Source organism: Echinococcus granulosus (assembly GCF_000524195.1).
Source record: "Echinococcus granulosus chromosome Unknown EG_S00040, whole genome shotgun sequence".
Lineage (NCBI taxonomy): Eukaryota > Metazoa > Platyhelminthes > Cestoda > Cyclophyllidea > Taeniidae > Echinococcus > Echinococcus granulosus.
In genome coordinates this window covers 403,413-422,260 of record NW_020170420.1, presented here as the reverse complement: position 1 = coordinate 422,260, position 18,848 = coordinate 403,413, and the positions used below count along the sequence as shown (strand labels likewise).

General features: G+C 42.2%; 1 protein-coding gene across 1 annotated transcript in view; it reads left to right on the top strand. All coding sequences in view use genetic code 11, as the record gives it.

Moving 5' to 3' along the window:
- The window catches only part of EGR_05468 (Epidermal growth factor receptor), a gene marked incomplete at both ends in the record, with an annotated part of 42,648 nt that overhangs the window by 12,377 nt on the left and 11,423 nt on the right, over positions 1-18,848 (top strand). Inside the window, 10 exons of the mRNA XM_024494717.1 lie at positions 43-184; positions 2,598-2,756; positions 3,956-4,076; positions 5,184-5,341; positions 5,603-5,797; positions 7,689-7,786; positions 7,932-8,007; positions 8,545-8,900; positions 14,533-14,728; positions 18,391-18,654. Of these exons, the coding sequence (XP_024350902.1) occupies positions 43-184; positions 2,598-2,756; positions 3,956-4,076; positions 5,184-5,341; positions 5,603-5,797; positions 7,689-7,786; positions 7,932-8,007; positions 8,545-8,900; positions 14,533-14,728; positions 18,391-18,654 (1,765 nt within the window). The remainder of the gene's footprint in view (positions 1-42; positions 185-2,597; positions 2,757-3,955; positions 4,077-5,183; positions 5,342-5,602; positions 5,798-7,688; positions 7,787-7,931; positions 8,008-8,544; positions 8,901-14,532; positions 14,729-18,390; positions 18,655-18,848) is intronic.

Genomic DNA, 18,848 nt, shown 5'->3' with positions numbered 1-18,848 from the left:
GCCTTTGCGTTAAAGGGTTAGCCGATTACCTTTTTTGTGCAGGCGTGTCGATCCAAGAGGAATGGCGACACCTGTGTGAGCTTCTGTCCCCCACGCCACCATGTGAACCCGACGACGAGTCGACAGGAGCTGAATCCCGACTTCAAGTACGAGCTGCATGACATCTGTGTGAGACAGTGTCCAGGTTGGTAATGCGACCCCTCTTTTTGTCCGTATTCGTTGCGTTAATTTTTTTTCAAATCCCAAATACTTTGTTAGCGGTTGACTTGGGAAAAAAACAAGTCTGATGTTTTATGCTTTGTAAACAGGCAAGGGAATTAGTAGCATCTATACTGCTCGTTCAAAATTGTTGTCTGCACAAAGCTTTGCCACCTCCATATTTCATTCACTTACCTGCCTCTTCTGTCTTGGAGACTTAAAACACCCTCTGGGAATCCCAAACTATGTGGTGAGAGATGGTAAGTTCTCCCTTCTGAGCTTTGAAGGCTGTGGCTAATTTCTCAGCCACTTGTCGAGAGCACAACTTCACTGAGCCCGAGCTAAAGGCGGAGCGAAGGGTGTTGAGGCGCTAGGGCAGTCAAATTTGTCTTCCCTCTGTTTGTCTTGTCCCAGAAGAAAAGAGTAGACCTCCTGCTTTAACCACCCCTTCATGGACAGCTACCTATTGGATAAAATAAAGCAGGAAAAAGAGACCACTACTTTCCGTTAAGAACCATTACCATTCTTACCCCGACGATTCGGGAAAATGAAAGAGGAGATTGCGGTTGTTCTTTCTCCTCTCTCCTATGTGATACTTTAAAATATCCACGCCTTCTTTACATTCTGGCGGGCATTAGGGAAATTGGTCTTCACTTTATTTTTCTCTTCTCCTCAAGTCTTAAAAAAGGAGCAGAAAAAGTTGCGATTTATGCTTTTTTGAATTAGGTAAAAAGAATATCAAGTTTTACTACTTTTTCCTAAAAGCTGGGAAATCGTAAAAAGTGGTACTTTTTAGGTATTGAGGTGGGAAATGTGCGTCATTAATCACTGATAACTTTGCGGTTTCTGAAAAATTTACGTTACCACTTGCCTCCCTTGGGAGAGGGACTAAAAGGCTAGGAAGAAGAAGACGATCTTATTACTCTGTCTCGGAAATGCCTTCCAGTGTTTTCCTCGTCCTAGTGTCGAGCGCAAACCCACCTTTTGACCACTGCAAAGTGGATTAGGTCATGTGTCTTGGTTTCTTGTAGGGGGGAGGAGGTGGGGGAGGGTTGACTAGCTCTGGATGTGTTCTCCAAGGCGTTGTTCTCGCACATCCCTGGGTTGTCTCCAAATCCAGGGCCACAGTTACCCTGGCTCTCGTCAGGTAGACATTTGCATATGAAAACGCCGTAATGAGTAAATTGTTTGGGGACTAACCAATGACCTGGTAGCCTGCAAAAAACCAGTTCTTGTTAAAAGTTGGGCCTTCAAGTTCATTGTCATCTAGTAACGCATGCCGTAAAGGAAAAAAAATTAGCTATTGGTGGGCATCAAGAATTTGACTTCCCAATTGATGAAATGAAATAAAATGTTTCACCCCTTACACAAGCTAACATGTCCAAAGGATCCTGACACTTGTCAATGGGGATACGTAAACCGTTTCATTATGTGATGCATCTTCAATGGAGCTGAAGAATTGCTCTCTTTCTGGAGGGTAGGTTGTTCTGTTGCCACGCCCTCTTGAAGCTTCTGCAGCCCTCGGACTGAGTTGGATCACGTCCAGCAGACTTAGCTGACATTTGATCAGGGGTCCAAACAAGGGATGGTGGCGCGCCAACCGAAGGTTACACATTCGAGTATCCTGATCTAGTCAACTCCACCTTCTCATCCATTCCTTGTTAGTCGAGGCTGTTGAATCGCTTTGATTTCTAGTGTCAAAGTAGTGGCATTTAAACGAGTCTTTGATATTCACCAAGGCATGGCATTCCATAAAACAGTTAGCAACACCCTAGGAACGCTTTTTTGGGTGGTCTATATCTATGTTAATCACAACGTCCCTACTGGCAGACACCGAGTCCGTGGTGTTGGACAAATGCCTGCTAAATGACGCATTGTTGCTTCAAATACATCTGTCCACTTGGAATAAAGTGGGAAATCCTCCCCGAGGCCTGCTAACAGCTCAAAAGGCACCCATTCTTTTCTGGGAGACTGACTCATCGGCCGTGGTGGTAACAAATTGGACGATTTAGCTCATCCCCTTCCCCTTTTTCTCACCTCCTGACCCCGGATCGGCATCAGCGCTGTTAGGCATTTCTGACTGATGGATGTGTCTCTACCAGTACTTTCACCGTTTTAAATGTGAGGAAGACCTTAATATTAAATTCTTTGGCTCTGCTTGACAGATGTGACAAAAGAATTGTGTTTCTTATCTCTTCGTTTCTTGTCTTCCAGCAGCTGATACAATGTCCGATATTCTAGAATATGTCAGCAAAGTCTAACAGTGAAAGTGAAGGTAGTACAGTGAATATCTCCCACTTTTCAGACATTCATACTTCCGTTTTCACTTCAATTAATCATTGTGGAGAATTGTAATCTTTTTATGTCATTTCTCGTCTTGTTTTCTTTAAGCCTTCTAGGCAAAATTACTTGCCTACCCGAGCTAACTTCCCCCTCTTTCTTCATTTCAGAGCCGCTGTTGAAGATGGACACGGTGTGCGTGATTGAATGTGACTTCAAAACAACCATACCAGTGAATGGCAGTTGTGTTCCCTGTGCAAAAACTCCATGTGCTAATCGTAAGACTTGTTTAACACTCTTTCCCAATTCCTGGTAAACAAGCGCTTAAGTAATCAAGCCCAAAACTAGAGGAGGAAGAAAGTGGCTCTCTCTCTTCCGGACTCATTTTTTTTTCTCTCCCTTCTCCCAACTTATAAATGTAAGTGGTGTCATTTAAGAGGTAGCGTGTCAGGTGTCACACTCCACTCTACTCGAAAGAATGAAAATGGATATTAAACACACTCACAGGCAAAGTAATGGGTCAATCGAGTGTCATACCTCCTGGCAGTCCGTGGTATTGAAGGATCTGGCACTGTGGCTCCGCTGCAAGACGAGTTGTAATGGAGAGGGAGAGAGAGATTAACGATGACAAGATGATTTTCCTTAGTGACTTTACTCTCTTCACCGATCATCCTTCGAGGTCACGTTTGTATGAAGGAAACAACAGTAAAAAGGAACACCTTGTTGTTAGGCTGCGTCACACATTATTCCATTAAAGAGCCATGAAGTAGGCACTTCTTTACGATCCGCTTCTTTTCACCCCTTCAGAATTCGGAACTAGAGGCTTGCTATAGTTACCTAGTAAATAAATGCTTCAGTGCTGCCCATCTGTGAAGGTAGGAACAATGGAGAAGAAATTGACCCCCTCCTCCCAGCTCTCTGTGTCCCTCCTCCCTTCTTTGCCCCTTTCGTCTTGCAAATGTAAGCATCTTGGGCCAAAATAGGTGCTGCGATCCAAGAGGTAGCGTGTCAGGTGTCACACTCCAGTTCGACACGAAGTTGTCCGCTTAACAAGAAAAAAAGGAGGTTGAACACACATACACATGCAGATTAAGGTGTCAATCGGGTGTCACACCCCACAACAGTCCATTGGATTGAGGGATTTGGCAATATGCTCCATTTGTTGCTCCCCCAGGGCAAAAAAGTTACTTAGGCTTTTTTGTCTTGTTCATTTTTTGTTTGCCTGAAGCTTTGATCGTACCGAGTGTCTACACATCTATATATATGTATATACAGTATGCAGTGTGTATACAGCCATTCAGAGGACCGCCAAAATGCATCATTGCCACTTGAGGTGAGGCGCGTGGCGGGAGATTTTACTGCGATAACTTCGCACGCCATGGCAGCTCAATTTAGCGTCTAGTTTTGGTCACTCCTTTTAAAAAAGGAATATTTTACTACTTGAAATGCTTTTTTGTATGCTTACTTGCGCATATAGATTGTGAACAGAAGGATATTTTTGGTTCGCGATTTCCCTTGATGACATCTGAGGCTGCAAAGCGGATGAGCCAGTGTGTCTTCTATTCAGGCGCTATCTACATCAATAAGGATTCATTCAAGTGAGTATTTCATCTTTCTCTTTTTATTTAAATACCTGTAGTCACTCCAGTTGTTCCCAAGGGTGTGGCATTGACGTGCGGAAGTACTGTAGCCAAATGTGGTAGAGTCAAAACGTCTTTTCGGTTTGGGCGTCAATATGGCATTCTTTGTGGCAGTCCTGCTGCCTCGCCAGAAAAAATAGTGCAGTGCTGTCGTGATGCCTGAATCTTGTTTCCTTTGCAAGACGAGCTCTGAGGAGAGAGATTAACGCTGGCCAGATGCTGTTCTATAGCGAGGTTATCCTTTTCATCGAGAACTTTTCGGGATCACATTTGCTGTTGTTCTCAGAGGCTCTGAGGCAGGCAGTTTTTTAAGATCCACTTCGTTTCACCCTCAAACTTTGGAATTAGAAGCTGTTTTAACCCTTTTGCGGTGAATCTGCAGGTTTGCAGGGCTGTTGTTCCCCCATCACCGATACCACTGTAGCCTCCTGGAGCCATTCCTAGGGCAGAAAGGCTTATTCCCACCTCACTGACCAGCTAAATGGCTGTTGACCTGGAGAGATCGGTAGAAATTACGGTTAAAACGAGTTTTATTCTGCCGCATAACTTTAATCTGGAAGGGCTAAAGAGGCGGGGAATGATTGTACAGAAATTTATATAAAGTGAAAGAAACTATCGAATTACCAAATGGCTTTAATGCAAGAAATTTAGGCCGTAAATCACTACGATAGCATCATATTTTAGCCTAAATTTTATTATTTAGACCAACAATGTACTATTTTTTGAAGGTCTGTGTAAAAATTTGTAGGCTGCCAAAAAAGGACCTTATCAAAGTGAATATTTTGTAGTTTTTTTTCTGTCCGGTTGGTTGATTGGTCAAGCTCTTAATTGCTGCAAATAGCTATGGCGCCGACCGTTTCTCCCCTACTCGTTTGAATTGGCTTATGGAATCATTTTTTTAACAAATACTATCAGAATCCTTTATGGTAAAAAAAAACCGACAAAAAGAGAAGATTGATAGAAATTCCTACTGACAAGGCAGCGTGTAATTGACTCACTCCTCCCAATTTGATTAATGTCAATTGGCTGTCATTAATGGCGTATTTTTACACACCCACCATCTAGGGTAACATTAAAGCGACCAGGCCTCCAAATTGAAGATCTCTGGAATCTGCATAATATACGCGAAATTGTGGGCTACATTTACCTCGATTTGGATGCCTCCTCACCGGAGTTGAGAAATTTGACATTTTTGGAGAACCTCTACAAAGTTACTACTGAATGTAATTTGTTTTTGCATTTCACTTTGATTACATTAGTAAAAAGGGATGTTTTTTTTGGTAGTTCAAAGGGCTGCCAACTCATGACTACCTCGATCAGCGGTGTTTTGTGCACTTTCACCTAATCAACAGCAGTGTTAATTTCACAAAACAATCATTTTTGTATCAGAGGAAAAAGGAGGAGAAGGAGGAATAAATAGGTTTCCATGTATTTTGATAAACTAAATTGAAGAAACTTTTGGCATTTGTTAATTTTTTTTACAGTTTCTGATGGAGTATCGTTGGATCAACCTCTGGTGATATATCATTCAAAGTATTTGGAGTTTTTGGGACTAAAAAGTCTTCGCTATATGGACATGACCGCCTATTTGGAGGCGCTGCCATCTTTGTGCTATACAAGCGCTCTGGAGAAGATTCTTCCTGTTCGAACTAAGGGAGTCAAGGATCCAGCCACTTGCAGTGAGTTGATTGGATGTAAATTAGCCGTGTTTTTGGGGATTCTTGAATAAAGAGGTCTGACTTACCTCTGAAGGGAGGCGAAGAAAGTGAGTGGCAAATTTATCGCAGTATGACGCGAATACCAGCCTGTTGCGCCCTGTTTCCGAGGCTCCTCCTCGAGTTTCCACTTTTAAATCCTCCTTTCTTTCACTGAATGCAGACAAAAAGCAAAAAAGTTCCTATTTAGCTTGGGACTACCTCCCACCACATGCGTATTAGCGTAGATAAATATTTCCCTCCACTTTGAACCGAAACGCGTGTCTGGTCTGTGGCGGCTCACAGTTTGCCCAAATTTTTACTCCCCCCCCTCTGTCTGTTGTTTTAAATTCAGGATGGCGGCTCTCCTCTCACCCACATTGCGTGAAATGCAATCATTCCTCTTACTGCTCCCTTTACGATTTTCACATGAGTATTTCCTGTGAGAGCCATTAAGGCTAATTAATTACCCAACTACCTACCTAACTGAGGTGTTTAAGCCGTTCTGTTCATTTACTCGGCACATCAGTGCAAAAGTGCCTGTATATCCTAAGGGCAAAAAAATGATAACAATAGGGCAGAATATGTATTGCCGACGTAGAGGGCCTAGGGGGCAGGAGGCTGCTGGTGTGGTCCGGATACCATGACGCCCGGCGAAAGCAAGAAGCGGAACCTTAATTTCTCGCGGAACCAGCATGGAGAGTTTGAACAACTAATCAAACTGTGACAGAATAGTCATTTAATTCTTTCTTTCTTCGACTTTGTGTTATTAAGAGGAAGGAAGAACATTGAGTAGGTGATATTTGAAAGTCTTCTTATCAGTTGATTCTGGTAGAATTGGTTTTTCACCTTTTTTGAATAAAATATCCATAAATTTAAATAGAATCATCCCATTTAAGTCCACAAAGCGGAGACAGATCAGATCTTGCCTCTCCCAGGGTAATGCTTTTAATGTCACTCGTTGATTCCCCCCTAGCAACGGAAGTGTCGATGTTAGGCCATGAAACCGGAAGTGGAACTTTTAAATTGTCTTCCGCTCACAGACCTTCATTTGAAATAACTTTTCACTATCAGATAGTAGTAAGGAGGGGAAAAGGAATGTTATTTATGCTTCCAAGTTAATTTTTAATGGAAATCTGTCTAATTTGTCTATCCTTCTTATTTAGGCTTGTGGGAAAGGAAGGAAAAAAGTTGGCTTAATTTTCCTTTCGAAAATGACTCAACCGCTCTAATTAAGACAGCCCATGGCAATGTCGAATGGTAGATCTTTTTTCCTCTAGGACGTGAATCCGTTTTCATACTTTTTATTATTTCGGCTAAAATTCATACTTTTCTAGTAGCAAAACCGCAAAACTATAGCTAATTGACTTGAAAGACCCTCCTCTTTTCTAATTTGTTTGAATCTTTCTACTTACCTTCTGTCTCATTCAGGCTTGACATAATCCATATGTTATTCAAATTCCTCTTCCTCGTTCTCCTCCCCCCTCCTCTTACAACACATCGTCGCCAGGCCTTAATATCATAAATAGGAGCGCATGTGTTCCACCCATTATCCCTCTTCAACCACATTATCTTTGCTTTGCCTCATGACCTATTAACTTGCGCATTTAATCCAGTTTGGAAAAGTAATGAGCACTTTATTGTTTAAAACTTCATCGCGCAGAAAATAGCATCAAAACATCAAGCACCAGATGCTAGCTTCTAATTTAAAGTGAAAGAAGTTAATTGTAAAAAGATCTAGACGATTATGTGGAATAAATAGAACCCACTTTCTTTCAATTCCCATATGCATACTTTAGTGAATAACATGGGAGAGATGAAATAGCCAATTGTCAACATCAAGCAGTCTATACTTACACGAATTTGTCTTCTTTAGCCGCCATTGTCTGGGAAAAAGTTCATTTTGTACGTTTTCTACAAACCGAGAGAAAGAGGAAAAAAGAAGTTGATTTCCTCTACACAACGGCATTCAAAGTAGGCTTCAAATACCGAAAAAGCCTTATAAATGATGAAGGCAATCAATTCCAAAGCAATTGTGAAAATAGAGATTTGTGTAATTACCTTGAGAAATTTAAAATTCTTTTTTGGCCAAAAATGGGTGTCTTTTTCCCTTCCAAAGTGGAACCACATCAAGGCACCTCGATTGGATCGCATCACTACACTGCTCGCCGATTTGGTCCGATTTCAGTACCACCGTACGCGGCAGCTACCGATCATTGACTTGTGAATTAGTCAGCTAGTCGCCTATTGGCTGGTAAAGCCTGAACATCAATCAAAGTGCGCTATGCTTATCGATTTTTTTGTCCTCCAAGAGTATTTAATACATGATACGAAGTAATCTGCTTGCTTTGTTGATGGTCGAATCAGTCCGATGTATTTCATGAAATAAATTTCCAGCAAATATTTAGATGATATTAAAAAGTTGTTAGATTGGAATTGAAAATTATTTAAAATGGACAACACAATAAGGCATTTTTTTCCGGCTTTGTGGGTGGGCATTTTGCATTTTCCTTGGTTTATATGAGATTTTGACTAATTGCATAAGAAAAACTAATGCTATTATGGAATACTAAAGTTTTTTTTTGTCAAATTGAGTTATTGCTTATTGGTCGATGATCTCTCAACACGACCTCATGGAGAGCGTGGTTTGTGATTAGTGATATTAAAAACTAACGAGTCTATGTACGCACTGACCCAGTATGTTTGACCTCTTGAATCTTCTCTACCTGCAGTCCAGGAAGGCCACGTGTGTCACAGTGAATGCCTCCCCGAAGCAGGTTGCTGGGGTCCTGGGCCCGCAATGTGTGCCCACTGCTGCACCTTCGAAGCCGACGGTGTCTGTGTCTCCGATTGCTCTGAGGCACCCGGGTTCTACCTCCCCCCGAGCTCTGCTGTCTCCACGCTCACGTCGAAATTTCGTTGTCACACGTTGCCACTTTCAATGAAACAAGTGGCACAAATGCAGGAGGAGGAGGTGTTAGCGGCTATCCGACCTGCGGTGAAGTGTGCGCGATGTCACGAAGAATGCGCGGAGTCGTGCACTGCACCTGGGCCGGATCAGTGTCTGGGCGAATGTAAGCATTTCAAGGTGCGTCTAAGGCATAGCTTATCAAGTTCCAAGAAATCCTCCCCGTTTTTTAGATGGTTGTCTTTTCTTTCTGCCTTCTTAACCACCCCAGCTAGTAATTGTGGCGCCTAGTTTACCACGTTGTGAAAGTGTCATTACCATTTCGCTGTGGCAGTTTATCAAGTACGCACTCGGAATGATTCCCGGTATCTCATCCTCCCCATTCCTTCCCAAGACGCCGTGGGAAATAAAAACCTAGAAAAGGTGTTAATATAGAGCCTCAGAAGAGCCGCATTATCGGGGGTATTGATGACACTGGTGTGGCCTTATTACCGAAAAGTATGTGTTGATGTGCTCCCCTACGGCACAAGTATGAAAATTTACTATACGACTGCTTTAAAACACGCCGTGATATATTTAACGGGTATCTCACGGTTACAAGAAGTTGCAGAGAATTGGCTAAGCACAGATTTTTTTAACTCCGAGTAGACCGTGTTTCGGTGTAGCAGCTCCCACCGATGGAACAGCAAACAGAGGCTCTAAATTCACAGCTTTTATTAAAAGAAATGTCTGAAATACGACTACCTAGCTCGAAAAGAAAGACAGAATAAAGTTTATCAAAGGTGTTGAGAGTTTGTCTGGCCTTTGGTTAGGCCTTAAAAGAAGGCCTTTAGTTGCATCCGTTTTTCCGTATTTTTTCCTTCATAAATACGCAGCATCTATTGTTTGACAAAGTCATCTTGTTACTTCATTTGTTTCACAAACAATTGCCAAACTGTTAAAGGCGAGTCGTGATCGAAGGAATGAATTGGTATTTTAATGTATCTTTTGATTGCTTTTTTGAGCTTTTGTCAAACGTCAGGACATCTCAGGTGGCTATCTTGACCACATGGTATGAGAAGCGATCCCCCAAATGTTCCCTTATTTACTTCTTTTTGGGAATTTATGTGCTAGCAATCATTAGACAACTTATTTCTGGCTTTGTCTCTGAAGCACTGAAATCCTAACACCATGTTGATAAGAGATGGCACGTCACTTCAATTCCAATCACCATGCTTAGAAGGCGTTAAGGGGTTGTGACTCCTTTATAGATAACGTAAGTCAACTTTAATCACTTCAATTTGACCGTCGAAGTGTTGAAATATAGAGCAGTAACTTATGCGAAGGCTTGGATTCCAGCCTAGAAGTACATATTTGCATCCATTCCAGCCGATAGAACACCTCGGTTTTGTCCAAGAAAAGAATGGATTTGTTGTCCTAGCAGAGCCCCCATTGCATGTATGTGCTTATCCCAGGATTTGACGCAGAACAGCTTGTTAATAAGGTTGAGTTAGTCTGGAATTGCCCTGTTACACCTCATCATCGGTGTTGGCTTTCAAAGTGCTCTTTTTTGAATCCGAATGCTTGGGGATCATCGGAAATCAAGGGCGTGGCAGTTGTGCGTAGTGCACCTACCAGTACGAGCTCATCTTGAAGCAACATGGTTCCCTCTATCGGTTAAACCTGGCTGTTTCTTCTACCACTGACGAAAGGCTACATTGGTAAGCTGTCTCACAACGACTAAGCGTCCCATCAACATTCTCGGCTTGAAGTCCTCTATGTGAGTAGATACCAATGGATTCGGATTGTATGTTTTCGTTCGTAAGAAACGCCGTTGACTACCACAAGCTATTCCCTGGCGGTATGTAATACCATTGGTGCCTGCCGTCTTGATTCACGGTTTATAGAGTGGAATAGACCGCGAAATATGCTTAGACCGCTGGTAGTGTTGTTCCAGTACAGCCTTTGGGAACTTTCAGCTCTACTCAAAGACGACGTTAGAAGAGAGAGCGTCATCCACGTACTAGGTACATGTGCCAACAGGGGTGAAGGATGCATGTCGGGAACCGCCTGAACCACCTTTGGGGTCATCGTCATGTCAGTGTAGCAGAAGTGGCCGTTGGTATGATGTGCCGGGAAGGTCATCCATTTCTACCCTTATTTTCTGATGTTCGGTGTTTCTTTGTCTACTTAAAACTCGTCATTTTTAATTTTTCGAATGACTTTGTTAGGCCAAAAGTAAATTGCATTTACTCATTAAACAATGCATGTGCCCACTCTGCGCATAGAAGTATTTCCGAGCCCAGCGTCAATCATGCTGGGGCAAATTACCCTCCCTTTTTCAGTTTAAGGGTAAAAAATTCTCATAAATTTAATTGATCACCAACATTTTCCTTTCTCATGTTTGTACTACTTTAACGTGCTCGCTCTTGTCAGCGTTGGACATTCACATTCAGTGTTTGAATGAGGATGCACGTGGAGCGTTCAAATCAGACTGGATGCAATGAGACACTGCCGTAGTGACACTACCATGTGGCGGGGTTGTCGTGTCTGTCTCCTCTCAAGCATTGGTAAATGGACTCGTCAATCAAGATGAAAGGCACCGCTGCGTAAAATACCGTATGCTGATAAAAGGTACTTCTTGCAAAGGAAGGCGTACAATGCGGACCAGGAGGGGGAGGGGTGATTGCTTCAAGGACGACAGTGTGTCTCTAAGCCTTTGTTGCACCCAGGGTTCGGCAATCCCCAGCTTGCAGTTTTAACAATACTTTGTGCATGTGATCATTCAGCAGGTGGTAGATCGTCTGTTCAATCCTACGATTTCCGGCGTGATGAAATTGCATCAACTGTGGAAAGGCTGCAATCATTTTCAAACGTTTACTTATCGGACAGTGAGTGACTGATGAAATAAGCGCATAGAAGGATTGTGAGCAAAAATTATTGCAATTTGTGTACGCGCATGCTATTTACGATGTTAAAAATTCCTGGTCAGAAGAATTTGAAAATCTTTTTACCCACAGTGATCCTACATTTGTGCATATATTTAAATGATACGGCAAATACAAAATCTTGTTGTCTAGGCTCGGTGATGTAAAATGTATGTCAACATTATCTATCCATCACAATCTTCCCTATTTTAAATAGGCAAAAAAGTCACACGTCATAAAAATTTGCTTTGGGTGCTGTACCCCTAACTCCTTGCATCCCTTTAATTGTATATCTTTCCTACTACATTATGACATTCAACGAAGTTTTTTATTGGCCAGTCAAATAATTTTATATGGTCTTTTTACAAAAAGGCAACAAATTAAATGATTTATCCGTTTAGGTAATTGCTATTGGAAGTGTGAATGTGCCATTGCCAAAATTGTGGGGCGAATCCTACTGTGGCCATCTTCTCATGGTCGACTTTTGCCAGTAGGTGAAGTCTTGCATTCTCCTATGTGGTGAGAATGGGAATGGCGCTTTCATCCTACTGATTTATAGGCTGTGACTCTTTCTGAAGTAGGGTTTTTTTCTTGCCCACTTCCGAGTCGTATCCCATGGACGATTAGGCGTTGTATGAACTTTAGTAAGTAGATAGTGCCTCGTGAACGGCTCCGTCTGTGGGTTTAAGGTGATGTGTAACCCCAAAATGATTTGTCTGGTGATAAGCAATCACATGGCCTTTTTCTCGTCTAACATGGAGAGAGATGAGCTATTTCTTATCGCATGTCAATCAGCCAACGAAGAATCTTTATTGGGTGGATGAAAAAAATGAGGAACTTACTGGCTCAGCAATCGTCCTGACTGCCTGGCCGAGAGTTACGTGGTTCTTTATAACTTGCTACACCAAATGTGATCTGCTGCCACATGATAAAGTGGACAAACAGCTTGTGAATCCTTGCAACCGATAGTCTTAGATCACACCAGGCTCACGAATGCTAAAAAGAACAATTCAAAGAGCACCAGCCAGACAGATGGACATCACTGCCTTATGCGGCATAAAATCCATTTACCCCTTTTCAAGTCCCCACAAGTTGTCAGAGGTTACTGCTTTCTCGGTCATCAGATAGGAGAGCGTTTTTAGTCATTCATTGTCAAATGTGGGTGCTCTTCTAGGTTGCAATATCGAGGTGCTGCTTTGACACTTAAATGGTTAACAGATTAAGATGGTACAATAAAATTGTCAAAGTGGCACCTCCACAATTTACCACCCTCAAGCTCATTCACTCCGACAATTGTTAATCAAGATGAGTGTGTTTCTCATACATCACAGTCCATGAATAAGGCCACAGTGAACCCAAATGGTTGGAATTACTTTGTTATTTTTTTGTCCTTTTTGCCGCGAAACGCATTCTCGGTTTAGAGAGGGCACGTACGTGTGCGTAGAGGCTGACCTATCTCGCCCTCTCTCCACAGGCCTAATCTCATGCTGACGTGTTAATGAAAAGGTGTTGGGATGTCGTGAAAACTCGCATCATTCTCTTTTGACCTTTTGTCTATGAAATTAAAGTGTCGCCCAATGGCATTTTAGACAAAGGCTTGAGCAAAATTTCCGTGTTCAATATTGTCTTAAAAAGGCTTTGAAAGAGCATCAGCTTTCTTGCACAACAATGCCTCTTTTACTTCCAGTGTCGCATATATTTGTGGAGTTCTAATTTCCTTATCAAAATTCAGTGTCACAAATATGTGACGCATATCCATTATCAGTTTGTCTAAACTACTGCCACTGGAGCGATCGGCTTTGGAGCAATTAAATAGATGTTTCTACTCTTCCTGGCCTGAGGATGGATTGTAAGTAGCGGTTGTGAATTGATCAATTCGGTAAAACCAGTGACAATGTCAAACTGGGGCAATTAAAACCCCGGTCCGTGTTAATCCATTGGCATCTAGAGGATCTGGTAGCTAAGGCGAGAGGAAATATTTCATCCTGAGAAGAGGCAATTCTACCACAAAAAACAATTGTGAATTGAAAAATTACCCACCTTATGCTGTGAGTAAACGATGCGCCGGTGGCGAAAAATGTGTGATACCGTGACATATTCGGGCGTTGCCCCGATCATATGATGTGGATTTGTCACCTCAAGTCCACACCTTATTCTCATGAAAACCAACCTCTTACAGATAGACAGAAAAGTAGGTGCAAAGATCTGACTTTATTTAGCTGCTATGGGTGAAAGGTGTTCCACCCTCCCAGCAATCAATTAGACGTTATTAAGCTGTCTTTGAAGTCTTTATGCCACCGTGTATAATCACAATAATTGGCATTTTTTTACGTGGCTCTCTCCGTGCCCCAATCCCCTCCATCCTCTCCCCGACTTACCTCAAACATTTTATGTTAGCTGTCAAAGTGTCTACTCAATAGGAAGGTAGATATGAGCTATTACTATTTCATCACACCAGGAAGATGTCAGAGGTCGCCAGGAACGTTTTGGGACTTCACGGTTATATGTGTCCAGAGGAGGCGGTTGTTAAAAGTCTATGAGGTTTTAGTGGCCTTTCTCCCATTAAATCTTGAAAATTTATCCAGTATTGAGAGATACCCTCTTTCTACAACGTTCTAGCAAGTCTTTCAACCCTTGAAGTTGGCGTTTTCATTCTTTTGGAACAAGTTTGCAAATGCTGTCACCAATATGGAGTTAAAGTCACTCTCGTAGAGTGACAAGTAGTACGAAAATGGCAACACCATTACCATCATTGTCATGGTCCAAAGAACTGTAGCGGATCATGACGTCCGGAAGTGAAGCCCAAGGCTTCATTTGTCAAGCCTTAAAGGTGATTAGTTAACTAGGCTGATGAATTGCAACCCACATGCTTCACCATTCCATTGGTTTTTGTCTCCTCATTTTAGTCAGGAGACACTTGTGTCAAGCGCTGCTCGAAGGAGCAGTACGCTGAGGAGAAGCAGAAGCTCTGTCAACCCTGCAGCTCCAAGTGTTTAGCGTCTCTGAAGTCCAAATTCCCTCCAGATGACATCTCCGCGTGCTCTGGACCCGGCGATTACCTCGGACTTGGGGGATGTGCTTTCTGCTACTTTGTGAAAAAAGGTTGGTGAGGGGGATTTGTGAAGTAATTACTGAAAATGGGGAAAGTGCTTTGGTTCTACTAGAAGTACATGTTGGGAGCAAGGCAAAAAGTCACAGAGATAAAGGCATTCAATTATAGTCCTTTCATCTCGAGCCCCCTTGCAGGATGGTGTACGTGCGCACTTTTGATGTACTGGACTGCTAAAGTACACAAGTGGTGGTCATTTTCGTACATTTACATTTTGCCTATACTTGACCTTATAGTGGATATCAGCATATCCAACATGTCGTATTGACTAGTGAGGAGAAAGTCAACATGAACACTAGCTTCAGAAAGTGGCCGAACGTTTGAGAGTAAGTCTGTAGGCGGAAATTAGTTGGAATATCTGGAACTTCAAAATAGAACTGTCAATATCATCTACAGCAATGATCTCTTCGCCTTGTTTGGATCAACTTCTCTTCACTTCGTTGAAATGCCACTTCCACCTGACTGTTGGCGCGGGTCTACGCAGTCACCCCGGCCAATGGTCTTAAGGCGCAGACGGGGGGAGGCTTTGAATCATTAATTAAGGGACAAAATAATTTAATCTTCAATGGAGTTGGTTGTACGGTTATTTTAACGTTGGTCTCTGTAACCCACTTAGACTGATAATCTAGGAGAAGTGTTTATTAAAAGGAGGTAAAGTCTAATTATTTAAATTAAATTTGTCTGGTATAAGCGGTTTCATTTCACCTTGTTGTGTTCTGGCTACTAGTACAAGCGTGTTTTTGTGTTTATTCAAACAAAATTCCCAGCCAGCAAGTAGATAAAGTGGTTTGACAAAAAAAGAACAATACTGTGGAACTTCTCTGTCCTTTTGTCTCACGTATACTCTGCTCTACGGTGTTTCTCCAGGTAGGGAGGATTGTTGATTGGGTAGGTGGCTGGACGATTTATACGGTTGATCGTTTAACTCCACTTAGTGATTATAAAGGTGAATAAATGAATTTGAATCATTAGATCGACTTTATTTTCCCCACGACAATTCTACGGTTCGGCAGTAATAATGGGAAAGATGTATCCATTCATAGAAATTTATCTCATTAGCTTTCCTCTCTTCTGATTGGTAGGTGTTATGGCTGGCCGTATATTTCTGTTTCTATTGGTCGAAGCACAACCTTGGATAATGTGTGGGGGGATTGGGACATGGTAATGATAGGACTGGGCTACTTTTTATTATTGTATGAATATTTCACCAAATTTATTTAATATTTTAATTGGGCCTGAAACGTATCTATTTATTGTTGACTGGTAAACAAAATCCTGACCAAAAATTGGTAAACAGGAGGAGTGGGAGAAAATTGGACAAAAGTAATTTTAATGTTTTGCTATATAAAGATCATGCGATTCCAATCAATGAGGACGAAGGGACACAGTCATTGATTTCATTCCTTCCTCCCGTATCCATCTGTCCATCTCATGTCCGAAGAAATTTGTGCAATTTTGTCGGGATACAGGCTCTACATCACTGCTTCAAGCCCCTGGGTAGGCTCTTTGCAAAAGGGGAACACAAAATATCTCTACCGTACACACATGAATTTGTTAATTTAAGGGCAGAGGAATGGATTCATCTACTGACAGTCGATTTATCACATTCAGTTATTCCCACCTTTCTCTCCTGAAAGTTTTATGAGGCACCGCGGTCAAGCAAATTTGTAATTGCAGAACGACTGAATGAATTCCGTAAAACAATGCTAGATAAGCGTAGAGAGTAGGAAGTAGTAGGCCTGACGATAACTACTGATGTGTAAGTTTGCCTATCGCCGGAACACAAAAGCCACTTTGCGGTAGAAGACCGTCAACAAGTCAATCAGTCGGTGAACAATGTGATATGCCTAACGTGTTTCCTTTTTTCAACCGGCAATGTGTAAAAAGTGAAATGAAGCAGAACATGATGGGTTTTGTCACTTGTTGGTACATGTGTCACCCATTTGTTTGGCAGCTCTCACTGCAACTTCTCCTCCCCAATTGTTTTCACAAGCATCAACAGAATATCACGCTATCATTCAAACTAGACATGCTTAAAAGTCTAGGCAGTGAGGCTTGAATTGGGTCAAGTTGAGCTGACTTTGGAAGATGGTTCCAACTGTGAGCACCTTGAAGCACTGCGAAGAGTACTGTAGCGGACCAATGGACTGACTAACTGATTGGCTGATTGACTAACGCCTATCTGTCCACGCACACTTTACAATGATGCAAGTAAAAAATGGAAGGCACTTTCCAAGTGCTTACAAGTCACAACAAGTTGTGTTGTACCGGAGTATACCAAAAATCGCGCCAACTCATTGGTCACCTGGTACTTCATCTTGACCACCTTTTCTACTACCCACTAAAACAAGTTTGCCGTTAACTTCTCTAACTTGGAAATACTATAGCTATATATTTTATGGCAAAAATGACGTATCGATTTGAGTTTGACATTTTGAGGTTATCCGTTGATAAGAATGGCATGTCTATGAACGCTGACCTGCCTGATGGATTCGCACAAAAACAGGCGGGGGGATCGAAAGATTTCGTTCATTTTCAAAAAGCGATGTGAACCAAACTAATGGAGCATCTTCTCACAACTTGGGCTATTGTTTACTTTATTTGCCATAGAAAAAATCCCAAAGTTTTGTAGATTTTTTTTGTAAGATACTCGTGAAATGGTGTTAGATATTTTTTCTCTGCACATATGTGGAAGACAACACTCTTGTCGGATTTTTAGGGAACTGAGGTTTCAGCTCCCATTTTTCTGGGTAAAGGAAAAACGTTTTCCCAGCAAACGTTTTTCCATTTCTTCTGGCTTCATTCCATCCTCAGTTGTTTGGACATGTACGCACACTACCACACTTGAGTCAGCCATGAACTACACCGACCGAAGGCTGTTCCATCCAACAAAATCTGGTTTTTTACGGCTTTTTCTTCTAGTTATTGCGGTTCTCTAAGCACTTTGCATCTGTCACACCAATAAGACCATTCTCTCATGGGAGAAGCTACGTTTATCTTTCTACTGAGCACAGATGTCATTCCAGATGAACTTGTGCTCCAGGATCACCTTCAGCCTTCAAGGTTCAATCTGTGACAGATGCCTTAGTCCATGTCATGTTGAAATCCCCCCAACGGTACTCCCTGTGGCTACAACTTCATCGTCTGCCGTCACAACCATTATTCGGGGGTAAGACTATTTTCCACCATCTCATCTAGAATAATTTTTCCCCAGCCTTAGCCACCAAGCTCCTTAATGTTCCGCATTTCTGCACCAGACGAATTTAGCATGCCAATCACCTTTGGTCAGAACATTTGTCTAAAAATAAGCTTTTCTAGCTGAACACGTGGTCCTCCTTCCTAGGCTTTAAGTGCCTCTCAGCCACGCGTCCGGGCGAAGAAAAGGAATTATGCCTCCAGATTCTATTAGTCGTCTCATTCTTTCCGCAGAAGCGGAGAAGCCTCACCTCTTTCATTTTGTTACTGGTTGAGATAGAGAACTTAAAGCACATATATTTGAGGTTCCTCTTCATGACCTTTGCGCATTCAGGAGAGATCTATCTTCTATGTCGTCCAGTACTGGCTGATCTGTTTGGTTACAAGTCCTCTTAAGGGGTAAAAGGTCTGTAAGCTAGCAGTAGGACAGCATGCTAAAATTGTTTCATTTTTTGATCAGACAAAGCCACCTCCAAGTACCAGTGCCTGGATATGAAATGTCCACCCAAACACTTCGGCAACGCGACATCTTTGACGTATCTGAACTTGAAGAAAGAGGAATTTCCCTTGGTCAGTATGCGGGCAGCAAACGCGGATCTTCAGGAATGCGTTCCCTGCCATCCTGAATGCGAGGTTTGTGTCGGTCCAGGAAATCACGTCTCCGTTTGTCGAAAATGTCGAAATTGGATGTACCGGTCGGAGTGTGTCAATGCCTGTCCTCCTGGTGAGTTAACACTACTGATTACTTGAATGACTGACTGTCGTTCTGTCGGAAAAGTGGTTAAACTCTGACGGATTTTAAATTTTTTTTGAAGAAAAAATCTTTAACCATGATAGGAGGACTGTCGGTAAAAGTGGGAATTTGTGCATTTAACCGGCGTAGCAACAGGTCTACTTAATGATCGGTCAACCTTGCTC